This window comes from Citrus sinensis, chromosome 4 (genome assembly GCF_022201045.2).
Source record: "Citrus sinensis cultivar Valencia sweet orange chromosome 4, DVS_A1.0, whole genome shotgun sequence".
Taxonomy (NCBI): Eukaryota; Viridiplantae; Streptophyta; class Magnoliopsida; order Sapindales; family Rutaceae; genus Citrus; species Citrus sinensis.
In genome coordinates, this window is record NC_068559.1 from 8,367,683 (window position 1) to 8,394,493 (window position 26,811).

The window sequence follows — 26,811 nt, forward strand, 5'->3', positions numbered from 1 at the left end:
ATATTTTGTGTAGTTTAGTGTCATATTTAGCATAGTTTATTAACTATTTTATCTCATGCATTAAAGTAGAATCTAGATTTGTTTCATAAATGAGTTTGACAATGTCTGCAGAGAGGGTTTGACTCAAGTAAATTTGAAGTGATCTTATATGATTGATAAATATTTAGTATATAGATCGTTCCCTGGGGAAAGTTGTTAAATATATGTCCAATGCTTGTTTGGTAGTCAGTGTATGCTAAAAGAATGCTATTCGATTAATATGGTTTTCAAATAATGCAATTCAAAGAGATGAAGATGGGAGCCATGGGACCATTAATAAATTAGAATTTAATAAGTGTAAATATATCTTGGTAATTTAGTAAAAACACAAGTTACTTCAAAGAATTTATTTTAATATCTCTTATTATTTTTCGTAAGATCCTATTATTTTTGCTGTAACAGTTTTTACCAGGGGCCCAGGGGCCAGTTTGTTCTTGCTTATGTCCTGCCTGGAGTTATTTTGAGAATTCAATGGCAACAAATACCTAAAATTGTGGTATTGGAGTAAATTTTTACAGCCTGCAAATATGACTCTCTTCTTTAAAGACAAGCATCACAGACCCTTTTAATTAAATTTCTAACCTACTTTTTTAAAGCCTAGTAGCCATGATCCTTTGTTTTATGGTACTCTTGTATGTATGAAGAACAAATTGATTAATTGAATCCAAACTTCATATATGATTAACGAAAAATAGAGAAAATTGGCTATGATACAGGAATCATTGGCTATGATACATAGAGAAAATCTAAGCAGAAACTCAGAAGACTATATTGATACTACATCAAATCCACCTGCCAAGAAAAGTCTCCCTTGCGTGGCATAACCTAGCAACAACATCTCTCATCTCCATCCGCTCAGTTGGAGATTCTATTGAGCAATGAACACCAATTCTAATTACAGTCTCAAAGCAGTCCTCTGCTCTGGCCCTTCCATCTCTCCAAGTAGTACTCTTAGAGCTGCTTGCCATTACCTCCGATAGAAGTGAAGAATCAACAATCTGTATCACTTTTTCTGGTAAAGACATCTTGGCAAATTCATGGAGAGTAAGTCCTCCACTAAACATGGCATCGGTTGGTCGCCTTCTTGTAAACAACTCCAGCAACAGAATTCCAAAACTGTATACATCTCCTTTCATGGATGCTCCCCTGCCCATGCCATACTCTACAAACATATTAATTCATAGTGTCACTTGACATAAGATTGTTAATATCTAGTAAACGTATAAAACATTTACATATAAATATCAAATTTATCAAACATGAAAAAATTACCTGGAGCAACATAGCCAACAGTGCCTCTTATCCCAGTTGAGCTTGGTCGAGTTTCCACAGCAGTGTCAGGATTGCGACTGGATAGAAATTTTGCTAGCCCAAAGTCACTCACATGGGCGACTACATCCTGATCAAGCAGAACATTGCTTGGTTTAAGATCTCCATGAACAATGGATGGTTCACAATAATAGTGAAGATATTCAATGGCACAAGCAACGTCAATGGCTATGTTTAGTCTTTGAGTGAGACTCAAATCGTATACTTCGAGTTGATCATTGCTCTGATGCAACCACTCCTCTAAACTTCCATTTTGCATATATTCATAAACAATAGCCTTGAAATCAACCCCTTGGGAATCTCTGCCAGAGCAAATTGTGATGATTTTGATGAGATTTCGGTGGCGAATATTTCTTAATGCTCTACATTCAGCCACAAAACTCTTGGAAGCCCCTTTCTGCTCAAGATTAATCACCTTTACTGCAACTTCTGTTCTATTTTTGCCCAAGATTCCCTTGTACACAATGCCAAAGCCTCCCTCACCAATCTTGTTTGCCGGTGAGAAGTTATCAGTTGCCATACTCAGCTCTGCATAAGAATTCATTAGAAGTTGTCGTTCTATCAGCAACATATTAGAAGCTTTACGTGAAGATCTCCTTCTCCAAACATAAACAACAGTAAAACATACTGATGAGATCAAACATGAGATTGTCACAGGAATCACCACTTTGAGAAGAGTGGTTAAGGATCCTTTGGATTGGCAAGATGGTAAATGCAATTCATCTAAACCCCCACATAGCTTTCCATTCCCGGCAATTGAAAATCTTGTTTTATTGTTGAAAACCCCTTTTGTTGGTACTTCACCCTCAAAATGATTGTATGAAAGATTCAAGAATTCCAAAAAGGGTAGATTCTTAAGATATTCTGGAATCTGGCCGGTTAAATTATTACTTGAGAGATCTAGCTCTTCGATGCTTTTCAAGGATTCCAATGAAAGAGGAATGCTTCCACCAAACGAATTGCCCGAGATATTAAGATATTCTAAAACTGTACAAGCACTTAGAGTAGCAGGAATCTCACCAGAAAATTTGTTTCCGGATACATCCAAGCGCATGAGAGTCTTGAAGTTACCCACTTGTGGAGGAAGAGGGCCGTTTAAAAGATTATTATCCAACGCCAAATAAAGTGAAATAGTCGTTATGCTGAGAATTTGCTGAGGAAAAGTACCAGTGAGCTTATTGTGGGAAACGTTCAACCCCAACAAACTATTGCAATTTGCTAGGGAGGAGGGTATAATGCCCTGCAAGTTATTGAATCCCAGTATCAAATACGTTAGCAGCGTCAAATTACCTAGAGATGAGGGAATGCTACCCTGTAAAATGTTTCCACCCAGGTTTATTAATTGCAAGTTTTTAAGCTCACCAATTTCAGGAGGAATAGTACCAGTTAATTGGTTTCTATCGATTGTCAACCAATTTAGACTGACAAGCTTTCTTATCTCTGGAGGTATGGTGCCGGATATTCGGTTTCTGCCCATCGCTATTTGCTTTATTGTTGATGAGAGGTTTGCTACAGAGTGTGGCAGCTCTCCTTCAAATCTATTCCTGTTAAAGTAAAGCCTTTCCAATTTGCTACAGTTTGTTAGAAGGTTTATAAAATCAAGTTCATTGGCTGTCCCGGTTCCCAAATTATTAATCCCCATATTTAGCCATGACAGATTCTTAAGCCTACTAAAATCAACTGAGACTCTTCCACCGAATTGATTTCTGGAAAATTCAATCATTTCAAGACGCGAAGCATTGGACAATGAAACTGGGATAGATCCAGTGAAATTATTTCCATTAGGACTAAGCTGTCTAAGGTTTGGAAGATTGACCCCCGTGTCAACTGGTAAACTACCTGTAAATCTATTTTCCGAGAGAGAAATCACCTCAAGGGAAGAGATATTGAAAATTGGAGGAGGAATGGTACCAGAGAAGTGATTAAAAGCTATGTCGAGAAGAAGTAAGTTTCTTAGTTGGACTAGGCTGTCAATTCTCCCCCACAAAATATTCTCCCGAACATCAAATGCAAGAAGAGATGAAAGATTCCCGATGGAAGCTGGGAGCTGCCCTGTTATATGATTGTGAAAAATGAACAATCGCTCAAGCTTGAACAAGCTGCCGATCGCTGCAGGAATTTCTCCGACAAGGTAGTTGGTATCGACAGAAAGTTCGATAAGGTTAGAGCAACGGGACAAATTTGTAGGTATTGTACCCGAAAAAGAATTGTTGGACAGCACCAGCCCTTCAAGCATGTCCTGACGGCCAATTTGAGGGGGGATTTCACCAAGGAAGCCGTTGTTTGCAAGGTTGATGTACCTGAGGAAGCTGAGATTCCCAACATAAGGAGATAAAGTACCTCCTATGCTTTGGTTTCTCAGATCTAACCTGGTTACCCTTTGATGCCGTCGACCGCAAATCACCCCTGTCCATTGGCACAAGTTCATAGAATTATTCCATGAACTTGTAACTCCTAGTGGATCGTGAAGCTGTGACTTGATAGCAAGCAATGCAAGACGATCTGTCTCGTTTGAATTGGCACAAATGGTTTTATGAGAATGAAGCAACAAGCTGAGGCTGAGAGTAGCAAGGCAGCAAAAGATGGAAATGGAGCTAAGCATGTTGAGTTTCAGAAAAGCCTAATGTTATTTGGTAAATGGTGTGATCGTTTCAAGTTCACATCAATTGTCTTAAATTAGAAAAAATATATGTCAAGCGTTTAGTTCCGAGCATTTATGATAGTGGCAGAAGACTCTCAGTCTGTGGTGGATCATTGTTCAATCTCTTGACCCAAAATTAGGTGCTCCAAGTCAATTTCAACGGGTTCCCCCTGGTTCACTGTTAATTCAACGAGTGAGACGGGACTCAATAGTAGCAGCAAGTCGATTTGACCAGATATGAATATTTGAAGCTCCCACCGGATTATTATTAATTCAACGATAGAGACGGGACTCAGTATTAGCAGCAAGTCAATTTTACCAGATAAGAATATTTGAAAACGTCGTTTAAAAAAATCTAAAAAAATATTTTGCCTGTAGGCTTGAGTGGCTTATACGCTGTCACTCAATATATAGTGGACCCCATTTTACGATCTGTTGACTAGCATACACATTCATGATTCAGAACAAACTTGTAATTAGGCGGAGGTTATTCTTCCTACTGTGTATCAAAGGCCACATGACATAAATCAAATGGTTCAAATTGCTCATCGCAAAATCAAATGATTGTCTTCCTGTCTAATAACAGTAATTTAACTCCATTAACGATTTTGATTTCGCTTCTGTTTGGCGTGCAAGTGCGTTAATTCACTAGTAGCCAATTTAAAGCCATTTCCTTTGTTTTAAAAAATTGATTAAATTGCCGAAAATAAATCACTGTTAATGTGTTAAATGATTGAAATGGTTTCCAAAGACCAAATACAAATCTGACTCTGTTGATGCGAGATTATGGTTTTCTGCTCGTCCACGATTAGGATCTCTCCTCAACTAACTCGTCCACGATCAAGATCTTTCCTCGTAAGATTTCCTCTCAGCAGACTCTTACGCACACAGAAACAGGTCAGAGCATGCTGGGTGTTTTCCCGGCGTAAACCCTTCGACGCTCAAGTCAGAAACGTAGGTTTTGCCTTTCTGGAAAATACGACCACTAATATTATGGCTTTTTATGATCTCTCAATAGAAAGTTCTTTTTCCTAAGTTCTAATCTAAAAAAATCTAACCATTTTACCTTCGTTGGTTACTTTTTTATAGCCTTCTTTTGAATCTGGCCTTTTCTACAACCCACATCCATCACCTCCCTCAACTCTTGGAAGTGGGTGCTTCATTATCATAGTTGTGGCTGAGTGGATTTCGTGCCTTGATTCTCAGGCAGGAGTGCACGTCTTGCCAACCGCCATTGACCGGGTCTACCCACTTCAACCTCTAGCAGGAATGGCCTTATGCTCCTAGTAGGAGGCCGGCTCCCGCTGTGATCCCGTGGAGGGTGCATTTGTGAACGAGCAAAATATTCCTATTCGTGGACACCTACTACTAGACTTCTGCAGAATATTCCTGTTCGTGGAATCCTGCTACTAGACATTTGTTCATCTACTCCATTATAAGGAGGCTGGCTTAGTGTCCAAGGCATGGTTGGTCTTGTCGAAGTATATCCCCCAAACAGACCGAACAACGACTATTATCATTAAATAGATTTTAGTTAACGACTTCACTAACTGATAAGGTTAGACCCAACAATGGCTATTATCATGTGTTGTGTCCTATTAATGGGTTGTATGAAATTTCGTCAGGCACACGTATTGGCACAAATCATTAAATTATTTTCAATAGGATTAATATTCAGTTTATCCCCTTAATAAAATATGGTGATATCTTCACTCTACATTATCTATAACCCATTCACTATCAGAAAATAATTACAAAAATTGCACATTATTTTTAAAAAATCAAAATAAAGAAGTCGGGAGAATTAATTAATTAAATCCTTTTTTTAACTTAAATTTCTGTTGTATATTTGAATAGAAAATTGTTTTAGCTATATTTAAATTTAATTATTTTACCCTTTTAAGGTAAAAGTACTAGAAAATTACTTTAATATGATTTTTTTTTTTTGAAATTTATAACTCATTCATTGTTTCTAAATAATGTATCAAAACTACTTTATTAAGATGAATATTAATATTTGATTAAACTAACATAATGTCTTTATGGAACAATACTCATATAAGTTATTGGGCTGTCAAAGTTATCTCATTTACATGTAAGGCACTGAAAATAATTATTAGAATTCATTTAAAGACATTAGATTATAAGTAACAAACTTAAATAGCTAAAATATTAACTACAAGAACTCAAATTTCTTGGAGAAAATTAATCATTTTATGTCATGAGGATAAAATAGTTAAATAAAATAGTCAAAGATGGTCGAAGAAACCTTTGAAAAAAACATTATTAGATTGATTTAACTGATTAATTATACAAAACTTTTGTTGATTTGTGTTGGATGAAAATAATGTGAACTAATTGTAATTCTAGAAGCGGGGTTGATCCCCACCTCTTAATAACTTAATGGGAGATTGCCAATTATCCTCTTACTGTTTGAAGTATATACCATTTTTCTTCCTATTGTTTCTTTAATACCCCCATCACCCCCTCTGTTAAAAAACTTATGTTAAATATAACATCTTTTTGTTCTTTTACATATTTACCCCTATAAACAAATTGTTTAAGAGATTTTTATCAGCAACTAAATTATATCAAAAGTGTAAGTTTTAATACCAAAAAAAAAGAAATTATATATTTTTCTTCCATTTTAACAACTTTTTTCACTAAACAAAAAAAAAATCATTTTATTTGAATTTCTCTCTCCTTTTTTCTCTTTTATTTTGGTGATCCCTTCGGATGAAATCCTTATTTCTTTTTCTCTCAAATCAAGAAGAATCTTCCCATGCCCTTTAAGTTTTCTCATCAAGGAAATGGCAGTGCTTAAACCCGAGAAGAAACCAGCAAAGAAAAAGCCGGTAGGAAGTGTCTCATCTCACGAGATACAACAAAAAGCCAACAATCACGTCGAGGGAGATCCAGACGGCCGTGAGATTGGTCATGGCCAATGAATTGGTGAAGCACGTTGTATCAAAGGGGACCAAGGCCATTACTAATTTACAAGCTCTTGATTTTGTGCAATTTTTGGCTTGTTATAGTTCTGTGTTCTTTTTAAATTGGTCATGTTGTTACTTTTGAGCCCCGCCTAGCCTAGAGTTTGCTTGCGATAATACTTCTTATGGATAGATTAATGAAATTTATCGTATAAAAAAATTAAATTACCAAATTTTGAGTAGAAAAAAAGAGTTTTTGTGGAGGTGTTGATATATGCAGATGATGATGACAGATGATGTTGAGTTAAACAATGAGTTTTTTAGAGTATTTAGAAAGAAAAAGATGAGATGTCCTAATTTTAGAAAGAGAGAGGAATAAAACTTGTCATTATCCTCTTTAAAGGTCAGTTTTTGTTTTCATATTAGGTTAAAATACAATTTTACCTTTAAAGGAAATTTAAACATTAACAAAAGTAATGATAGGGGGTGATGGAGTATTAAAGAAATAGTAGGAAGGTAATTGGTACATACTAAAAATAGTAAGGGGGTAATTGGCAATCTCCCATAACTTAATTATCTTTAAAATATGTCTAAACTATTTTAAACCACAACTTATTCTCAATTATCATTAAGAAGACAAAAATATTCAAAACACACCCACTAGCCCTCATGTTTTAAACAATAATTAAGGATGAGTTGAGATATACAATACTTTAGAAATATTTTGTAGATAAACTAATTTATTAGGAGAGTAAACTGAGATTTACCTTTTTGTATATAACAATGTTATTATATTCCAATAAAATACGAATAGACACAGACCCTTTGTTGGAATTTGGGGAAATAATTATACTTTGCGAGAAAGATGCATTTGAGTAATGTTGAAAGTTGTTGGGTAGTATAGAAGTTTGGTTTAAGAGAGGAAGAAGAGATAACAATGTAGTCTATTATCAAAGGGCTTTTAATTATTTTTCTTACATACATAATTATGCATGATTTATATTTAAAACATAATTAATTGACATATCTATGGTCTTTTAACCACGTATTTAGCTGCTTTTTCCTATCCATTAATTTCACTACCCTTATTTCTTTAACCACAACTTAGATTTACCTAGATGTTTTTCTTTGATTTTTTTACTGACAATTTTCTAGAATCTTCAATAGGGCTTGTTAACTTCAACACTTCTCCTTAATGTGCTTATGTTGAACTCTAATCTTTGCTCGCCAAAGCTCAAACTTAGGCTTTGGAAGTGCTTTAGTTAAGATGTCAGCAATCTGTTCTTTCATTCTATAATGTTTCAGCTTGATCTTTTTAAATGATTATACTGTTGAAAAGTTGACAAAAGATTGGCCAAAGTTGGCACCAAACCTTGAAAATTTGACATATGCATGTGGCTAAGCATGCAAAGCTTGAAAAGTTGGCACCGACCCTTAGAAATTGAAACCAAATAAGTTGGTGAAGCATGTGACGGTTTGACAAATTCACAACTACCTTGACAAATTGGAAAATTGTTGGTGAGCACCAAATTTGTAATAGTGCAAAGTACTTCCTATAAATAGAGGGAGATTTTCATTTGTTTAGCATCCCAAAATTATTAAGCTTATAAGTTTCTAAGCTTTTGAGAGAAGTGAAAGAAGTGTGTCTGGGAAATTTATCTTTCCTGCAGAGTGTGAGAGTACTAGGTATTTTTTGGTTTTCTGGGAAGTGAGATTCGTTACTCAAATATTTGTACTCTATTAATTGTTAAATAAACAATTATTCTTTCTTGCCTCCGTGAATGTAGGTTTAATTACCGAACTACGTAATTCTTGTGTCCTTTATTTTTCTATAATTATTTGGTGCGCTTGATTCCGTATTCCGTGCACAACAAGTGGTATCAGAGCCAACAGTTTGTACGTAAGGGATACGGTACTGTTTACGTATATGGTACTATTCACCTATACAGTACCGTTCACGTATACGGTATTATTCACGTATATGATACTGTTCACGAATATGGTAGAGATGACCATTTGTACTTGAGGGACAGTCTATTGTAAGTAGTGTATATTTTTGCATGTCTATGAAAGTTCTGTCAAAAAAGACGATAAGAGTCTAAGGATTCTGGTTTTTAATTAGGACCAAGTTCCCGTCCAGTTTCCTAGGAACTTTCTTTGTGCATTTATTCACGCGAAATTAACATAATAGAGGCTGTTTCAAGTGGAAATGGTTCGTTGAGAAAATGGTAGAAGGTGAAACTTCCAGAATTGGGGAGAGATCTACTAAGACTATTTCAGGAGACACTTCAGGTGGGAGGCGAGATTTGTCAAATCGCTATTCAACACCTGTTATAGGAGGTCAAAAGATCGATGTTGAAACATTTGATGGAAAAATCAACTTCGGCATGTGGAGGCGCGAAATTATCGATGCCCTTATTCAAATTGATCTCGATGTTGTTCTAAAAAATAAAAGACACTTGTATGATGAAGAAATTTGGGATCGTATGAACGAGAAAGCTTGTGGTCAGATCAGAATTTGTTTGACCAAGGAGGTGAAATACTTGGTGAAAGACGAGGAGTGTGCGGTGACTTTGTGGCGTACATTGGAGGAGAAGTACCTGCTGAAAAGTCCAGAAAATCGTCTTCATGTAATGAGCCAATTATATGGTTTTCAAATGAAGCCTGAGGTGTCAATGCATGATCATGTCTCAAGATTTGAAAAGTTACTTGCTGATTTAAAGAAACTTAATGAAGATATTAAGGATGAAGTCAAGGCTATGATTCTGTTACACTCACTATCAGAGGAATATAGTCATTTTGTGACTACTTTGATATATGGGAAAAGTGTGATCGTCTTCAAAGATGTTTGTACAACATTGACTAACTTGTTGGAGATTCGGAATAGTGATAAAATTTCTGAACGAGCATCGTCTGAAGCTTTGGTGAGCAGAGATTGGGCGATAGAGAAAAAGAAAAAGCGTGGTGGAAAGAATTCTCGATCTAAATCGAGAAGCAGAAATCTAGCTCGAGATGAGTGTGCCTTTTGTCATGAAAAGGGTCATTGGAGGAAAGATTGTCCAAATGCTCAAAAGAGAGATGAGAAGAAACCAACAGCAGCAAACATGACACGGAAAGATGAGGACTCTAATTATTCACTAAGTATCACTCCTGCAGCATACGAGGCTAGTTCGAGCGAATGGATACTTGATACTGGAGCAATCTATCATTTGTGTCTTATTAAGGAATGGTTTACAGATTTTCGTAATCTGGAATCCGGTGCAGTTGTGATGAGGAATAATCAACCTTATCGTACAATGGGGATATGAACAATTCGACTCAAAATATTTGATGGAATGATCAGAGAACTCAAAGAGGTTAGATTTGTTCCAGCTTTAAAGAAAAATCTAATTTCTGTGGGTGCTTTAGAAGCTAAAGGCTACAAGGTTATCATTGAAGATGGCACAATGAAGTTTACACATGGGGATATGGTGATACTACAACGGGTTCGGCGTTACAATATATACTATTTGAAGGGAGGTACAACTGATGAAGCAAATGTTGTTGAGGTGCATAGTGACACCACCAAGTTATGGCATGTACGGCTGGGACATGCTGGAGAGAAGTCTTTGCAAACTCTGATGAGGCACAGACTCTTAAAAGGTACCAAAACCTGTAAATTAAATTTCTGTGAGCATTGTGTAGTAGGCAAGAAAATAAAGGTCAAGTTTGGTACAGCTAATCACGATACTCGTGAGATCCTTGAATATGTTCATAGTGATGTATGGGGACTAACCAAGACTGCATCAATCAGTGGAAGCCATTATTTTGTTACTTTTGTTGATGATTTCTCTAGACATGTGTGAGTGTACACCACGCGAGCAAAGGATGAGGTTCTAGAGATTTTCGTGAAATGGAAGAAATTGGTGGAGACTCAAACAGGCAGAAAGATCAAAGTATTACGATATGATAATGGGGGTGAATATACTTCAAATCCATTCTTGCAAGTATGCCAGAACGAGGGTATTAAAAGACATTTCACGGTGAGACATACTCCGCAATAGAACGGTATGCCTTCTGCTACAATTGGAGGTAAAACTCCTACGGAAATGTGGTCTAGAAAGCATGCACAAGACTATGATTCCCTTCGTATATTCGGGTGTCCAGCTTATTATCATGTCAAAGATGGTAAATTGGATCCTCGTACTAGAAAACATATCTTTATGGGATTCAAAGGTGGAGTAAAGGACTTAAAGCTTTGGGATCTCGAAGATAAAAAGTTTGTGTGTAGTAGAGATGTCACATTTGATGAAGCTTCAATGATAAAAGCTTCAAGTTCTCAGTAGGTAGAGAACAAGACCACATAGGTATTGCAGTGGGTGGAGTTTAATGCAACTCCATATGTACCAGTTAGCTCTACATCATAGAAGGGTTCAACTATAGAGGTGACACCTAAAGTTGAAGAAGGGGTTGTTTCTTCTGATGTCCCACAAAATGAAGAAACAATTGATGATGTAGATAATAATGATTTTATAGCAACAAGGAGACCAAGAAGAGAGATAAAAAAACCTGAATGGCTTACTAAAGATATGGTGATAACCTATGCACTTCCAGTTATTGATGATGACATCCCCAACACTTTCGGTGTAGCATTACGCAACAGTGAAAGTGATAAGTGGAAGTTAGCCATTGAGGAAGAGATGAAATCCTTCCATCAAAACCAGACTTGGGAACTTGTAAAGTTACCAAAGGGGAAAAGTTAGCCATTGAGGAAAAGATGAAATCCTTCCAAATCAAACAACTCCTCGATACAAGGCAAGGCTTGTGGAAAAAGGTTTTGCTCAAAAGGAAAGTATTTACTACAATGAAGTTTTCTCTCCAGTTGTAAAACATACTTCCATTCATATCCTACTTACTTTAGTTGCAGAATATGAGTTAGAGTTGGCTTAATTGGATGTTAAAACGGCGTTCTTACATGGAGATTTAGAGGAGAAAATCTATATGATTCAACATTGTGGTTTCAAAGTTGCTGGAAAGGAGAATAATGTGTGTAGGTTGATTAAATCTTTGTACGGACTGAAGCAATCGCTAAGGCAATGGTATAAAAGATTTGATCAATTTATACAAGGGCAGAAATTGACCAGAAGGGAACACGATCATTCTGTTTACTTTAAAAGACCACCAGATGGAGCTTTCATCTATTTGTTACTCTATGTCGACGATATGCTTATAGTTTCGAAGAATAGAGATGAGATCGAAAGATTAAAGAAGCAGCTGGCTTCTGAGTTCGAGATGAAAGACTTGAGTGATGCACAGAGAATACTTGGGATGAAGATTCATAGAGACAAGAAGAATGGGAGCGTATGGTTGACTCAAAAGTCTTATTTGAAGAAAGTGCTAGAAAGATTCGGCATGGATGACAAAACTAAACTGGTATGTACACCTCTAACTCCTCATTTCAAATTAAGCTCTTCTTCATGTCCTAGATCTCAAGAGGAGCGCGATTACATGGCTCGTGTTCCATAGACTAGTATTGTGGGTAGTCTTATGTATGTCATGATATGCACAAAGCCCGATATATCTCAAGGAGTGAGCATGGTTAGTAGTTACATGCACAATTCGGGTAAAAATCACTGGCTTGAGGTAAAGTGGATTCTCCGATATCTGTATAGAACAGTTGATGTTGGGTTATTGTTCAAGAAGGATTATGGTCAACAATGTATTGGGTATTGTGATTTTGATTTCGCTGGAGACCTTGACAAGCGAAGATCAACAACGGGCTACGTATTCACATTGGGTAGAGGTCCGATTAGCTGGAGGTCGATTCCACAATCGACAATTGCTCTGTCCACTACGGAAGCAGAGTATATGGCAGCAACTGAAGTTGTAAAGGAAGCTATCTAATTGAAAGGCTTGTTAGGTGATTTGGGAGTAATCCAGGAGAACATTACGATCTTATGTGATAATCAAAGTGCGATATTCCTTGCGAAGAATCAAACATATCATACTCGGACAAAGCACATAGATGTGAAAATATCATTACGTGAGGGAGATTATCGAGAGCAGTGTTGTGTTGTTGAGAAAGATCGATACTAAAGATAATCCATCAGATATGTTGACGAATGTAGTTTCTGGAGTTAAGTTTCAACATTGCTTGAAACTAATTCAAATCCTTCGATTGTGTTAAGTTATGTCCTTTGAGAATTTTGAACTATGGTTGGCTTGATCCCAAATTTTAGGTACGTAGGCAGTCACAGAGATGCAGCCACTTTGGGGATGACGATTGGTTGGTAGTCGGCTTAGATATGGACAAATCTTCGTTGAGGTGGAGAATTGTTGAAAAGTTGACAAAAGATTGGCCAAAGTTGGCACTAAACCTTGAAAATTTGACACATGCATGTGGCTAAGCATGCAAAGCTTGAAAAGTTGGCACCGACCCTTAGAAATTGAAACCAAATAAGTTGGTGAAGCATGTGACAGTTTGAAAAATTCACAACTACCTTGACAAATTGGCAAATTGTTGGTGAGCGCCGAATTTGTAATAGTGTAAAATACTTCCTATAAATAGAGGGAGATTTTCATTTGTTTAGCATCCCAAAATTATTAAGCTTATAAGTTTCTAAGCTTATGAGAGAAGTGAGAGAAGTGTGTCTGGGGAATTTATCTTTCCTGCAGAGTGTGAGAGTACTGGGTAGTTTTTGGGTTTCTGGGAAGTGAGATTCGTTACTCAAGTATTTGTACTCTATTAATTGTTAAATAAACAATTATTCTTTCTTGCCTCAGTGGATGTAGGTTTAATTACCGAACCACGTAATTCTTGTGTTATTTATTTTTCTATAATTATTTGGTGCGCTTGATTCCGCATTCTGCGCACAACATATACTTCTCTTAGGAGGTGATCTTTGATAGGAAAATGTTTTGTTTTTGTGGTGAGACACAAGAGTTTTTGCTATTACGATAGCAAACTTGTTGTCACAAAATAATTCAGTGGCTTTACTTTGCTTCTTATCATGTCTTCAAATATTCTTCTTAATCATTTTGCTTGACATGCTGCACTTGCTGCTGCTACGTACTCTGTTTCAATTATTGATTGTGCAGTTGTTTGTTTCTTTGAGGACCATGAGAATATATGTAAAGCCTCAAATTTATTTCATTTCTTTCATGTATGTATTTTATAATAGAGTATTTTATACTTATTATATATAGTGAATGATTAAAGTGTCATTTAGATGTTGAATTGTTTTTATAGAATATATATATTTTATGATAGTAATGATGCTGAATGATTAATGTTTGTTAAGTGGAGAAATTGGAGGAGTGGAGTAATGATGTTGAATGATTAATGTTTGGTAAGTTAAAAAATTAGTGGAGTGGAGTAATGATGTTGAATGATTAATGTTTGGTAAGTGGAGAAATTGGGGTAGAGTAATTGTGCTAAATGATTAAGTTTGGTTGTGTTTTTATTTATTTTATTTTCTTTGTGTGTGGCTAGCTTGTGTGCCTTGATGTTGTATAAATACCCCCCTCTCATTTGCATTCAAAATTTTTCAAGAAGTGTTTGAGCAAAGGCTTTAAGTTTTGAAGGGTGTAGTCTGGAGTGAAATTCTTCTTAGAGAGGTAGGTATTTATAATCTTTTACATTTCTAATTTTATGTATATTATCCTAAAAATTGTGAACATTGCAGATTCAATGCTATACGATTGTTGTTTTCATTTAGTCTCATCATAGCTTATTAAACTAGACATCTTTATCTTTCTATCTATATGTTTACTGTCCAAAAACTCATTGCATATTAATTGTTTTGATTTTTCAAAGTTGGAATACTGGTAATGGAAAATTTCAATTTTCAGCAGCAATCCTCAATTTTATAATTTATTTTATAATCCAAACAACTTCCGAAAATTCTGGAAAATTTTATTACTATACATCTACATGTCTAGTTTTTCTGTATTTAATTTCGTAATTTTTGGATTTATATTAGAATCATTAAAAATCATAAAGCTGGGCTGCCGCAATCTTGGAAACTGTTTTCCATAATTTCAAGGGGTGATATTGAAGTGAATTTGAGTTGCTTTTTCATTAGCAAATGCTTTACAAATTTTAATTCTGATTCCTTACTGTCTCCTCTGATGATCAAAACTTGAATCACTATTTTACAACATGTATAATTAAAATTATGAATTTTTGAATCAGAAGTCGTCTGTTTATTTTGTCACTGGACAGTTTTAATGTTTTTGTGGAAAATTAGTTTTCGGAAATGTTTATCAACTCTAATTAATTTTGTTAACATTTATATTGAATGCCAACATGTTTACAGTAGCTTTTGTAATATTTTTTTATTTTTCCGACAATAGTTATACCTTGTTAGAAATTAGCTCCTATAAGATGGTTGAGGGTGGTTTGGTGAATTGATTTGTTTAGGCTAGAGTTAATGGTTTAAGGATGTTGCATATCTTATGAAGGTTAGAATTGAATATGATATCGATGAAAATCTCATCTTGGTAATTATAGGTCAAGAGTGAGCTCGTGTATTTGGGGTTACTATTGATTGCTTCGAATTGAGGTAAGTGGATTCATGCATAACGTTTATTATATATGTATGAATTTATGTATGAAAAAAAAAATAATGTTGTTCATAAGGATTGGCATATTTATAGTTTTGAAGTATTTTGTTGTTATAGTTTATAACAATGATTTACATTTTGGTTTAAAGTTTATTTAAAATGCTTTCTTAAATTGTTTTTTTAAAAAAAAGGGTTTAAAAAACTTGTGTTCTATAAATTGTTCTTCCGTAAAAATAATTTGTAAAGCTTTGCCAATTAAATGTCTTATAAGAGATTTTGCTGATTGATTATTGAATGATTGATATTGAAAGATTGAAAATTATTTTAAAGTTTTAGCTCATTGTTCGTAGGTACCATTACTGATATGACAGAACAGTTAACTGTATTGTGTGCACCTATTGACGATTATTGTAGGGTAAAGTACCCTGATTGAACCACCAGCCGGGTCACCGAGAGTACAGATGACACTATGAGACATGAGCAAAATTAAACAAATGAAAGGTTTTATTAATAAATGATTATTTATTGAAAATGGTCATTATGTTATGACATAATTGGTTATAAACTTTATTGTACATATCTATTCGATTATAAAACGATTACTGATTCATGGCACTTAATAATAATTATTATGTACTTCATCACTATTAGTAATCTTATACATGAGTTTACTTACCGAATTGACGGCTCATCCCTCGTCTCCAACATTTTGCAGAGTGATTTTAGAGATGTGGACTTTTTGGTTTTAGAGAAGAAGATTTGTTAGCCGAAAGATTTGGGCATTTTCGTGATTGATAAATTGTTGCTATTTTGCTTATTATTTTAGAGCTAAATTTGGTATTGGAGGATTATTGTTATATTTATTGTTTTAGAGACTATGTTTCAACCTTGGACATTATTGATTTTCTTTTGGGAATAGTAATAAGAATTAATTGTTTAGAGATTGCATTCCAAATTTCTTTTAGAATTCTTGGAAATATTTGGGGTGTTACAATATACTTTATCTAATTATGAAGGCATATCTTGATGTACTCTTCATGTGATCGACTGATCCTACTTAAACGTTATTTGTATATCCTATAAGTTTTACATCTTGTGTGGGCTGGTACCATATCCCATAATCTATTTTCCTTGTAACTATCTCAGTATCTGTCTTGATCTTCCATAGCGAACTTGGGATAGTTCTTCCATGAATCTCGAAAGAAGACTAATATATACATTATGTCAAGACGTGTTGTTGTTTGATATAACAAACTTCCAATCAGACTCCTATAGAGTAGACCATCATCTTTCTTTAACCCGTCTTCTTTTGTATTCTTTTCATTGGTAGTTAATGGTGTGACTATGGCCTTACATCTATACCTCTTTAATTTTTTCAATAGATTCTCTATATACTTTTTCTGGCATATGAAAAACCTTTTTAATTCGTGGCTTATATCAATACCAAGAAAGTAGCACATTAACCCTAAATCAGTCATTTCGAATATCCTCATCATTTCTTTTTATAGAAAAATAGAGATGTGTTGTTTGGCTTAAAGGAAAATTTCAGAGAAATGAAACAATGAATTTCTAGAAGATTCATTCCATAGCATTATTCATATATCAATGCATATATATATACAACTACTCACACGTGACAATAACTTGTAACTAACAAACTTTCTCTAACTAACAAGTCAGCTACAATTTGTTACATGACTGCTTTATGAGTTGCACAATGGCTTTAACAAATCATGCTGAGCTGCTATTCTTCATTAACAACTTTTTGCTGACGTGGTTTTATTGAGCTGCTTGAATAATAAACTACTTTAACAGCCCCCCTCAAACTCAAGGGATAATGAATGACATTGAGTTTGACTCTTAGATAGTTGAACCGAATGAATGAGAGTGGTTTGGTCATAATGTCAGCTACCTGCTCTTCACTTGGTATGTATTGAATATTTAATTCTCCAACAAGAACTTTGTTTCTAATATAATGCATATCAATCTCAATATATTTTTTCCTTGAGTCAAAAACTAGATTATGAGCTAATTCAGTAGCACGGAGATTATCACACCAAATAACAAGCTTTTCCTTGCATTGCAATTTCAATTTAGCTAATTCAGTAGCACCTCAATGTTATTTTTATATCACCATCCTTAATGAACTTGAGTTCATAGGCTTGTGTTGCCTTTAAATATCTGAGCACCCTTTTGCATGCTATAAGGTGCTGCAGTGTTAGTGCAGAGACATATTGACTCAATTTGTGCACACTGAAAGCAATCTCTGGTCTTGTTATACCAAATATTGCATTCCACAAACAATGCTTCTATAATGTGTTGCATTTTCAATATAATGACCAAGATTTCCTTGAGCTTCCTTCTGTAGTTTCAGTCCTATACTCATAGGAGTATCAATGTCTTTGCAATTGATCATTTCAATCCTTGACAATAAATCCCTTATGTATTTCTTTTGAGACAAGAAAATAAAATATATATCATATAGTTCTTCAATGCCTAAAAAATAATAAAGATCTCCAAGATCTTTCAGAGCAAATTTTGTATTGAATTCAGCAATAAAGTTCTCTAGCTCAGAAATATCTGGTCCTGTTATTAAGATGTCATCAATATATAAGGATTAGGATCATAGATGACTTACTTCTTTTCAAGAGCTGGAATTTGTAAATCCCCACTGTAACAAGCATTCTTTCAACTTATCATACTAAGTTCTTGCAACTTGTTTATGACCATAAAGGGATTTATGAAGCGTACATATATAATCTGATTTTTCAGCACTAATAAACCCCTCTGGTTGATCCATGACCACTTCTTCTATTAACTCTCCATTGAGAAAGACATTATTCACATCAACTAGTCTTATCTTCCACTGATTCATCACAGCTAGACTTAAAACCACTATCACAATTGCTAGTTTTATGACAAGGCTAAATGTTTCAAAACAATTTGCTCTCATACTCTGTTGAAACCCTTTGTTATTAACTTATATTTGTATTTGGCCACACTTCCATCAATATTATATTTCACCCTATATACCCACTTATTAAGGACCATGTATCATTCTGTATTAAGGCTGCATATTCTTCTCTCATGGTTGTAAGTCATTTTGGATTTTGCATTGCTTCATACACAGAGTCAGGTTCTTTGTGAGCAAGGGTTGCAGCATAAAGTTTGGGTTTGAAGATACCAGCTTTGCTTCTAGTAGTCATGGGATGTACATTAGATTGAATAGATATTGATGTGTAAGGGTACAAGTTAAGGTGGTGAAATTTGAGGCTCTGTAGATGTTTCAATGGTTGGTATATATGATTGCAAATGGGAATGTTGATTGTCAGTATGAGGAAAATTATCTGAATGTTGAGAGCTACTGCTGGTAGAAATTGCAGATAGAGGATTGCATGAGGTGCTTACAACTGAAACTGGTATTAGAAGTAATGTGGATAAATGGTATACTTGTTGAGGTGTAAAAGATTGACTTGAAAATGATGATGATTCATTGGAATGAAAAATTGAATATGTGAAATAAGAGAATGCAGACTTATAAAAAACAACATGTCTGGCTATGTATATTTTGCCTGATAAATGCATACACTTATATCCTTTATTGAATGGACTATAGCCAAGGAAAATGTATTTGCTTGAGTGATAATTAAACTTGTGCTTATTATAATTTCTTAAGTAAGGATAACATGTACAACCAAAGCACTTGAGCATGTTATAATCAGGTTTGTGTTTGAAAATTTTCTCATATGGAGTAAGAGGTTTCAGGGTTGTAGATAGTAGTCTATTAATATGATAAATAGCTATATGAAAGGTATCACACCAAAACTTAAGTGGTACCTTAGCTTGTGTAGGTGAGTCATAACTCAACAATGTGTCTATGTTTTCTTTCTACTAATCCATTTTAGTGATGTGTATAAGGGCAAGAGTGTCTAAAGATAATTCTACATTAGTTTAAAAATTGAGTAAATGGTATCAAATTGGTTTTCAAGATGCAATTTGAATAACTTGAAAACATTTAATGCTTCTGATTTTAGTTTAAGAGGATAAATCCAAGTGTATTGGCTAAAATCATCAACAAGGCTTATGTAATGGTCATAGCCATCTCTAGAAGGTGTAGGTAAAGATCCCCATTAGTTTGTGGGTATAAGTTCAAGGGGTTTTGTTGTTTTGGTTTCTGTGATAGGGAAATGCGGTTTATGAGATTTTCCCATTTGAAATGCTTCACAGATCTGTTCAAGTGATTGTTTTATGGTATTACTTGAGAGATTAACAAAAGCAATACTATTTAGCAAATGCATTAGAGTTTGAGAATTAAGATGACTAAAACGCCTGTGTAAAAGAAGAACTTTATTATTCAATGCATCACAAGACGAAATGTATTTAGAACATTTACTGATTGATGCATTACAAGATGAGACATAACTGGAATCATTATTCTGACTATTTTTAAGGACACTCGAGTAAAAAAAGTATGCAAACAGCATTGATAATGGTTGAATGGAAGAAGATTGGCACAAGAAAGAATTGGGAAGAGATGGGTTTAGAAGCAATTTATACAATCCTTTCTCAGCAAGTCCTTTTAGAAGCACTTGCCTCTTCATAGAATCCTTCACATAACAGACATTACCAACAAATTCAACATAAAGATTATTATTAGTTGTTAGTTTTGATATGCTTAGTAAATTATTTATAATATTAAGCACTACTAACATTTCTTTAAGCAAAATATGTGTTGGTTTATATGCAACATTTGATCCTTTGTAAGTAAAACATGCATCACCATTGTGAGTTATAGGCAAACCTTGTCCATTGCTGATGACAAGTTGATCTGATCCTTTGAACGCCTCTCTAACATTCATATTAGCCATATTGTTGGTCAAGTGATGTATGGCACCGCTGTCTATGTACCATCCTTCATCAGTAGGTCTTTCATAGTTGGTAAGGTAGGCTTCAAGAGCAGTTGTCTCTGTTGATGGATAAGATGAGTAGGATATAGGATTGTAGTTTAAGTAAAGGGCAACATATTGTTCTTCAATTGTTGGAGCAGCATAACTGGTAAATGGATCAAAATTAGCTATATAAGCAGCCTTGGATCCAATTGATTTGCCCTTTTCAAAGTGCTTAGGTAATGGTGAAAGAGTGTTATCATATCTATGCGAACATTCATCTGCTGTGTGTCCTGCCTTGTGACATATCTAACACATAGTTGATTATTCATCAGAGTGTATGTCAGCTAAAGGATGAAAATTTGATTTCACAGGTGGCCTGAAAAATTGCATTGCCTGTCTTCTGCCATAACCTTTAAAATTGCCAATACCTGTTGGAAATCCTCTGGGATATGAATTATGAAACATGCCTCTTCCAACATTAAATCATCTATCCAATACCTGTTGGAAATCCAAAAGCACTCTTCTAAAATTTCCACTCATATAAGAATGATTAACATTCATTGCACCATAATTTACATTAAACATAGTTTTCACACTCTAATTTTGTTCAAGTTTGGCTTCATGTGTCAGTAACAAAGCATAAGCATTAATAAAGCATAAACATCATCATAACTCATCTTATTTACAGTAATGATTGAGGCCAGATCTAGATAGCCAGGGCCTAAGCCATTCAAAATTCTCATTAACAAATCCTTTTCAGTAATTATATCACCAGCACAAGCAAGTTAATTAGCAAGCAATTTCATTTTTGCACAATACTCCTCAATAGTCATTGAATATTTTCTCAGAATGTTCATTTCATATTGAGTTGCATTATCTTAGCCTCAGACTGAACTCCAAACTATTTTTCATGGATCTCCACCCGTCAAAAGAAGTATCAGAGCTAAGAACAGAACTCAGAATACCTTCACTGATAGTTGATAACAGCCAGCCAAGAAGTGTTTGATCTTGTGCTCTCCAATTGATATAAACTGGATTTTCAATGCTTTCACCGGATCCCTTAGTTGTTGAGTCAGATAGATATTGTTCTGGAATGATTTGTGGTTCTAAAATGAATCTTTCAAGACGATTTCCTCTTATTGAAATTAAGAATTATTTGCGCCAAAGTATAAAATTTGATCGATCAGGTTTCACAGTAGCAGCAAAGGTAAATGATGATTGTGAAGGTTGATTTGAGTTTATGATTGGTTGATGTGAGGTAGTACTTTAGCTAGCCATTATTGGCTCTAATACCAAGTAGAAAAATAGAGATGTGTTGTTTGGCTTAAAGGAAAATTTCAGAGAAAATGAAACAATGAATTTCCATAAGATTCATTCCATAGCATCGTTTACATATCAATGCATATATATGTACAACTACTCACACGTGACAATAACTTATAAGTAACAAACTTTCTCTAACTAACAAGTCAGCTACAATTTGTTACATAACAACTTTATGAGCTGGACAATGACCTTTAACAAATCATGCTGAGCTGCTATTTTTCATTAACAACATTTTGCTGACGTGGCCTTATTAAGTTGCTTGAATAATGAGTTACTTTGACATTTTTGAGTTGTAGTAGTATTTTCTCTTTTTATTTTTTGTGTAGATAAAATCATCTACGTATAAAGAGACAGGGTATTTGACTTCACTCGGCTTTTGATGTATAGCGTCGGCTCACTTTTGCTCCTCTTGATTCCTAACCGATGAAATAGCGGTCAATGTAGCTATATTATGCTGTCGGTGCTTGCTTCAATGCATTAAAGGCTTTTTTTTTTTTTTGGTTTTAGAATCTTATCCTCACTGCTGACTTTATATCAAGCTAATGAATCTTCCAACCATTTTGAGTTATAAGTGCCATAAGTGCTCGTATTGTATCCATAAATGAAAGTCTCATTGTAATCGATGCCTGGCGGTTGTGAATAGCCTTTAGTCACAGACTGTGCTTTGTATTTTTTAACTGAATCGTCAAGATTGATCTTGGTTTTGTGTATCCACTTGACTCCAACGATCTCTTTGTCTTGAGGACACTCTACTAGTTCCCATGTCTTTTTTTTCGATCATCTTGATTTCCTTTTCCATAGCCTTCTTCCATACTTCTTCTTTTGTTGCTTTTTCATAGAACTCTGGTTCTAAAGTAGTAATTTGCATGACTCATATATTTCTTCGAGCTCTGGAACTCTTCTTGTTGGTGAATCAGAGGATGATTCTTCTAGTGATGTTGAGGATGAGTCTGAAGTATCTGAATCTGTCCCTTCTACTGCTTCTTCTAAATGTCCTTGCATTGTTGTCCTTTTTTGCATTGTTGGAAGCATAATACTTCTTTCTTGGCTTTTTCTTTATTCCAATTCCATGAGGTTTCCTCATTGAACTCAACACCTTGCTGACTACAAGCTTCTCGGTTCTTACATTGTATATACAATGTTATACCCCATGAGTATGCCTTTCTCTATTTTTTCTTCTAGCTTATGTCTTTTTTTAGTTGGAATATAAACGTAACAGATACATCTAAATATTCTGAGAAAGGCTTCTGTTTGCTTGATGTTTCTATTGGAGTTTTGTTTTGTATAACTTTAGTTGGACATCGATTTAGCAGATACACTGTAGCGTTTACAGACTCTTCTTAGAATTTGTTTGGTAATCCTTTCTCATGTAGTGTTGACCTTGTCATCTCTATTATCGTGATCAAACTCCATTTTGTTTTGGAGCGTAGCCTACTATCAGCTGATGCTTGACTCGTTCATCATCATAGAACTTATTAAAGTCTCTGGAAGTATATTCTTTAACTAAGTCATTTCCGAGCGTCTTTATATAGTGGCCACTTTGTTTCTCAACATGGTTCTTGAACTTCTTAAAGACATCAAGTACTTTAAATCTTTCATGTAGAAGTATACCGATTTCATTCTAGAAAAATCATCGATACTCAATATAAAGTACCTACTTTATTCAAGTGACAGAGTCCTCATGGGTCTACAAAAGTTTGTATGCACTTGCTCCAGTGGTGCCTTGGGCCTTTGTATATTTCTAGTGGGAATGACTACTGTTATTGTTTTCCTTGAGGACATCTTTCTCATACGTCACTCATTTCTTTGATTCTTGGCAAGTCTCTTATCATATTCCTCTGCTGAAGAATCTTTAGTGCATAGAAGTTAAGGTGGCCAAACCTTTTATACTATAATCATGAATCTTCAAGCTCTGTTTTCATGGCCGTATCGATTGTCTGCCATTGGATAGGAAAATTTCTGTTTTGCAACTTCACTTTGACTATTATTTGCTTTGTATCTTTGTTCAATAATGTGCAAATATAACCAGTGAAGTGTAAAGAATATCCGTTCTCGATCATTTGACCGACATTCAGCAAATTATGTTTCAAACTTGGCACCAAAAGTACATCATTGGTATATTTAATTCCTTTATTAGTTTGGATCGCGATCGTACCTTTTCCTTGTGCTTCTACCAGTGCCCCGTTCCTAAACTTGACTTGGGACTTTATTGATGTGTCGAGATTGTAGAAAATGTTGTCGTCCCCTAGTCGTGTGATTGCTTCAAGCACTATTTATGTAGCACGTGTCATTCATTTCCTACATGGCTGCTTGACAGGCATAAAAGAGCTCCTCCTCATTTTTTTTCAAAGAAATTGGCTTGACTGTTTTTCTTGAATCTATAAATTTTCTGTGTGCCCGAATTTTTTTACAAATTTCAGTATTTCGGCTTTCCATGTTACCAGCAATCCTTTTATGAATTATTTGTTCTTTCACAAATGCCACATGGTAGAAAGCTTTTCTTCTCTTGTGATTTTCTTTCTTTATGATTATTGTCATTTTTGTCTCCTCCTCTATAATTTTGTTTATTACTTCTCCTTTTAAAATTTTGATGTTGCATATTTAACTTTGATCGAAATGTACTTTCAACAGAACTTCCATTATGCCTATTCAACCTTTTTTCCCATGCATGAGGAGATCCCGCTAGTTCTGTCATGGGAAGAGTCTATATGTCTCTTGGCTCTTCCATAGCAGTTACTATTGGGTCAAGTTTTTCTCGGACACTAATTAATAATTTCTCCACCACCTGTTTATCATTAATAGCTTCCCTATATGCTTTCAATTAGTTTACTGTATCTTTTGCTCTTGAATAATAATTTTTAATAGCCTTAGATCTTGCATTTTAATACTTCTAAAATCCCTTTGTATAGATTGAAATTTAATAGCTTTTAGCTTAGCATTGCCTTGAAACTCCTCTTTTAGAATGTTCTAGGCTTCATTTGCTGATAAATCTGCAGGAATTCTTGAGAAGATGGTATCATCCGAAACCCTTCGAGGAGTTTAAACATTGTGTAAACTAAAAGATATATAACTCATACCCGTTCACAACATAGAGAAAGAAAAAGTGGATATTTAAAAAATGAGAATAAAAAAAAATGGAACACATCAAATTGGGCTGCTATTGATAAATTATAGAATGTTGGGATGTTATTTGTGAATTCCTTTTCGAGATTGGATTTCGAATAAAGGAACGAGAAGAATGAAGGGAAGATGAAATGAGAGTGGGGGAAAAAAAAAGAAAGATGGAGTTTGATTTTCTACAGAAATTCGGAGTGCTGCACAGATAAAAAGAAAAGATCCTTCTAGCAAGCCAAACAATACATGAGAAGAAATGATTTCGCAATCACAAAAATCCTACCAGCATAAACTGAACGGCTAGACCAAAAATAGATATGTCGTGTGTCAAATCAAGTCAAACTTTAGGCTATACGTTTCTTTTCTCATCTTAATTCTGGTGTAAATAATATAAATGAAAAAGCTAGCAATAGACAGCTTAGCTCTTGTTCATCTAGCAGGCGTCACAAAGATTAGATTGCCAAAATGGTACATGCCGCCGGCGCAAGGATCCTGTTCTCAAAGCCTTTGGATGAAGATCAAATCAATGCAGCTCCAAATTTCCGAGGACCTGTGAAATTAGTTAGAAATTGTAATAAGGAAACTAGGATTAATGTCGCCACATCTGCAGAAATAATATCATTGACCTGTCTGTGAAGACAATGATTTGATATAATCAATAATCAGACTTCTAACACACGCACGCTCATGGTAGAATCAAAACAACTGAGAATCAGTTTTGTCACAGCTTGAAATTGATGCCTTGGAAGCCTAGCTTCAGCCACGGAGACTCGAAATGATCTACCGGCCAAATCCTGGACCAAACAGATTTTAGGGTAAAACATCACTGGTGGACTTTCGGTTCTGATCAAAAGAAAAGAATATTTAACAGAACACTAGATAAACAAAGGCATAATATCCTCAGCAAGCATTAAATATAGTAGACTAAATATATGACATAAGCAATGAGTATATAACATCAAACAACAAGCTATGGGGAGCTGTTGGATGCTCTCCTAGCAGCTGGGAAGACTTCAATTCCAGATTAAATATCTGTTAGTGATTAGTATTTTGAAGAGTTTGATGTGATGAGGTTATTATTTGTGGCAGGTAACTTATGACAAGGTCACCGGGAGAAGCTAACGATTTGGTTTTGTGATGTTAAGGAAGCTCACACTTGTACTGTACTCAACAGAACAAAGGATGATAGCAGCAAGATCAATCAGTTACGCATTGATGATGTGGCATGTCATGTCATGCCTGGTGATTATGAAATATGTGTACACGTGACTGATTAGTTAAAGGTTGTTATATTCAGTTATCAAGCTGAACTTAAGCACTTGTATATAAGAAATAATTCAACACACATTATGAGTGTATTTTGATTAATAAGATCAGAAGTTTACTCAGATCTATTTCTTAATTCTTTTCACTTTCCTGTATTTTCTAAGTAACCAAACATCATTTTTAATCTTCAACTTGGTATCAGAGCTACGGCAAAGTAATGGCATCAGTAAATCTTGTTTCATCTTCTGCTCCAATTCTTAACACAATTGTTAACTCAGCAATTTCTTCATTTACGTTCAACACTCCTGTTAAACTTGATCAATCCAATTTTCTAATATGGAGATCTCAAGTTTTGGCTTCAATCCGTGGTAACAGACTTGAGAAGTTCATAGATGATTCAGCAACTCCACCTCCATCTCGCATTGCTCAAATGATTGGTGATGATATCAGATTTGTGGAGAATCCAGAGTTTGTAATTTGGAGATCACAAGATCAAGTACTTCTTGGATGGCTGCTCTCATCAATGAGTGAAGGTATTATTAGCTTAGTGTTTAATCTGGAAACTTCTGTTAAGGTATGGAAGGCCATTGAAACACAATTTGGCTCATAATCTAAATCTAGACTTTTACATCTGAGATACATGATGAACTCAACTAGGAAAGAAAATTTGAAAATCAATGATTACTTCATTAAAATGAAATCTATAGCTGATAACATGGCTGCAGCAGGAAGT

The 26,811-nt window shown here is 34.9% G+C and overlaps 3 protein-coding genes and 1 long non-coding RNA gene across 6 annotated transcripts; 2 read left to right on the plus strand and 2 right to left on the minus strand.

Moving 5' to 3' along the window:
- Positions 1–693: 693 nt before the first annotated feature.
- Positions 694–2,876, minus strand: LOC102626324 (putative receptor-like protein kinase At3g47110). 2 transcript variants are annotated; one of them, XM_052439625.1, is made up of 4 exons: positions 2,731–2,876; positions 2,389–2,608; positions 1,312–1,896; positions 694–1,201 (listed from the first exon to the last, which is right to left on the minus strand). In XM_052439625.1, exons 2-4 carry the CDS (start codon positions 2,420–2,422, stop codon positions 822–824), a joined length of 999 nt encoding a protein of 332 aa, XP_052295585.1. In that variant the 5' UTR covers positions 2,423–2,608; positions 2,731–2,876; the 3' UTR covers positions 694–821. The 2 variants fall into 2 exon arrangements, with proteins under 2 accessions (XP_052295585.1, XP_052295584.1); XM_052439624.1 differs by having other exon boundaries at positions 1,312–2,608.
- Positions 2,574–3,970, minus strand: LOC127901840 (LRR receptor-like serine/threonine-protein kinase EFR). The gene is made up of 2 exons (XM_052439858.1): positions 2,659–3,970; positions 2,574–2,608 (listed from the first exon to the last, which is right to left on the minus strand). Exons 1-2 carry the CDS (start codon positions 3,968–3,970, stop codon positions 2,574–2,576), a joined length of 1,347 nt encoding a protein of 448 aa, XP_052295818.1.
- Positions 3,971–11,507: 7,537 nt separating this feature from the next.
- On the plus strand, positions 11,508–12,822 carry LOC127901841 (secreted RxLR effector protein 161-like). The gene is made up of 3 exons (XM_052439859.1): positions 11,508–11,676; positions 12,152–12,351; positions 12,445–12,822. The coding sequence occupies exons 1-3, from the start codon at positions 11,508–11,510 to the stop codon at positions 12,820–12,822; spliced, it is 747 nt and encodes a 248-aa protein (XP_052295819.1).
- A 935-nt stretch (positions 12,823–13,757) lies between these two features.
- LOC127901936 (uncharacterized) lies at positions 13,758–16,090 on the plus strand. 2 transcript variants are annotated; one of them, XR_008054299.1, is made up of 3 exons: positions 13,758–14,535; positions 15,431–15,482; positions 15,820–16,090. It is a non-coding gene; the product is annotated as an uncharacterized LOC127901936 (long non-coding RNA). The 2 variants fall into 2 exon arrangements; XR_008054298.1 differs by having other exon boundaries at positions 15,834–16,090.
- The last annotated feature ends 10,721 nt before the right edge of the window (positions 16,091–26,811 follow it).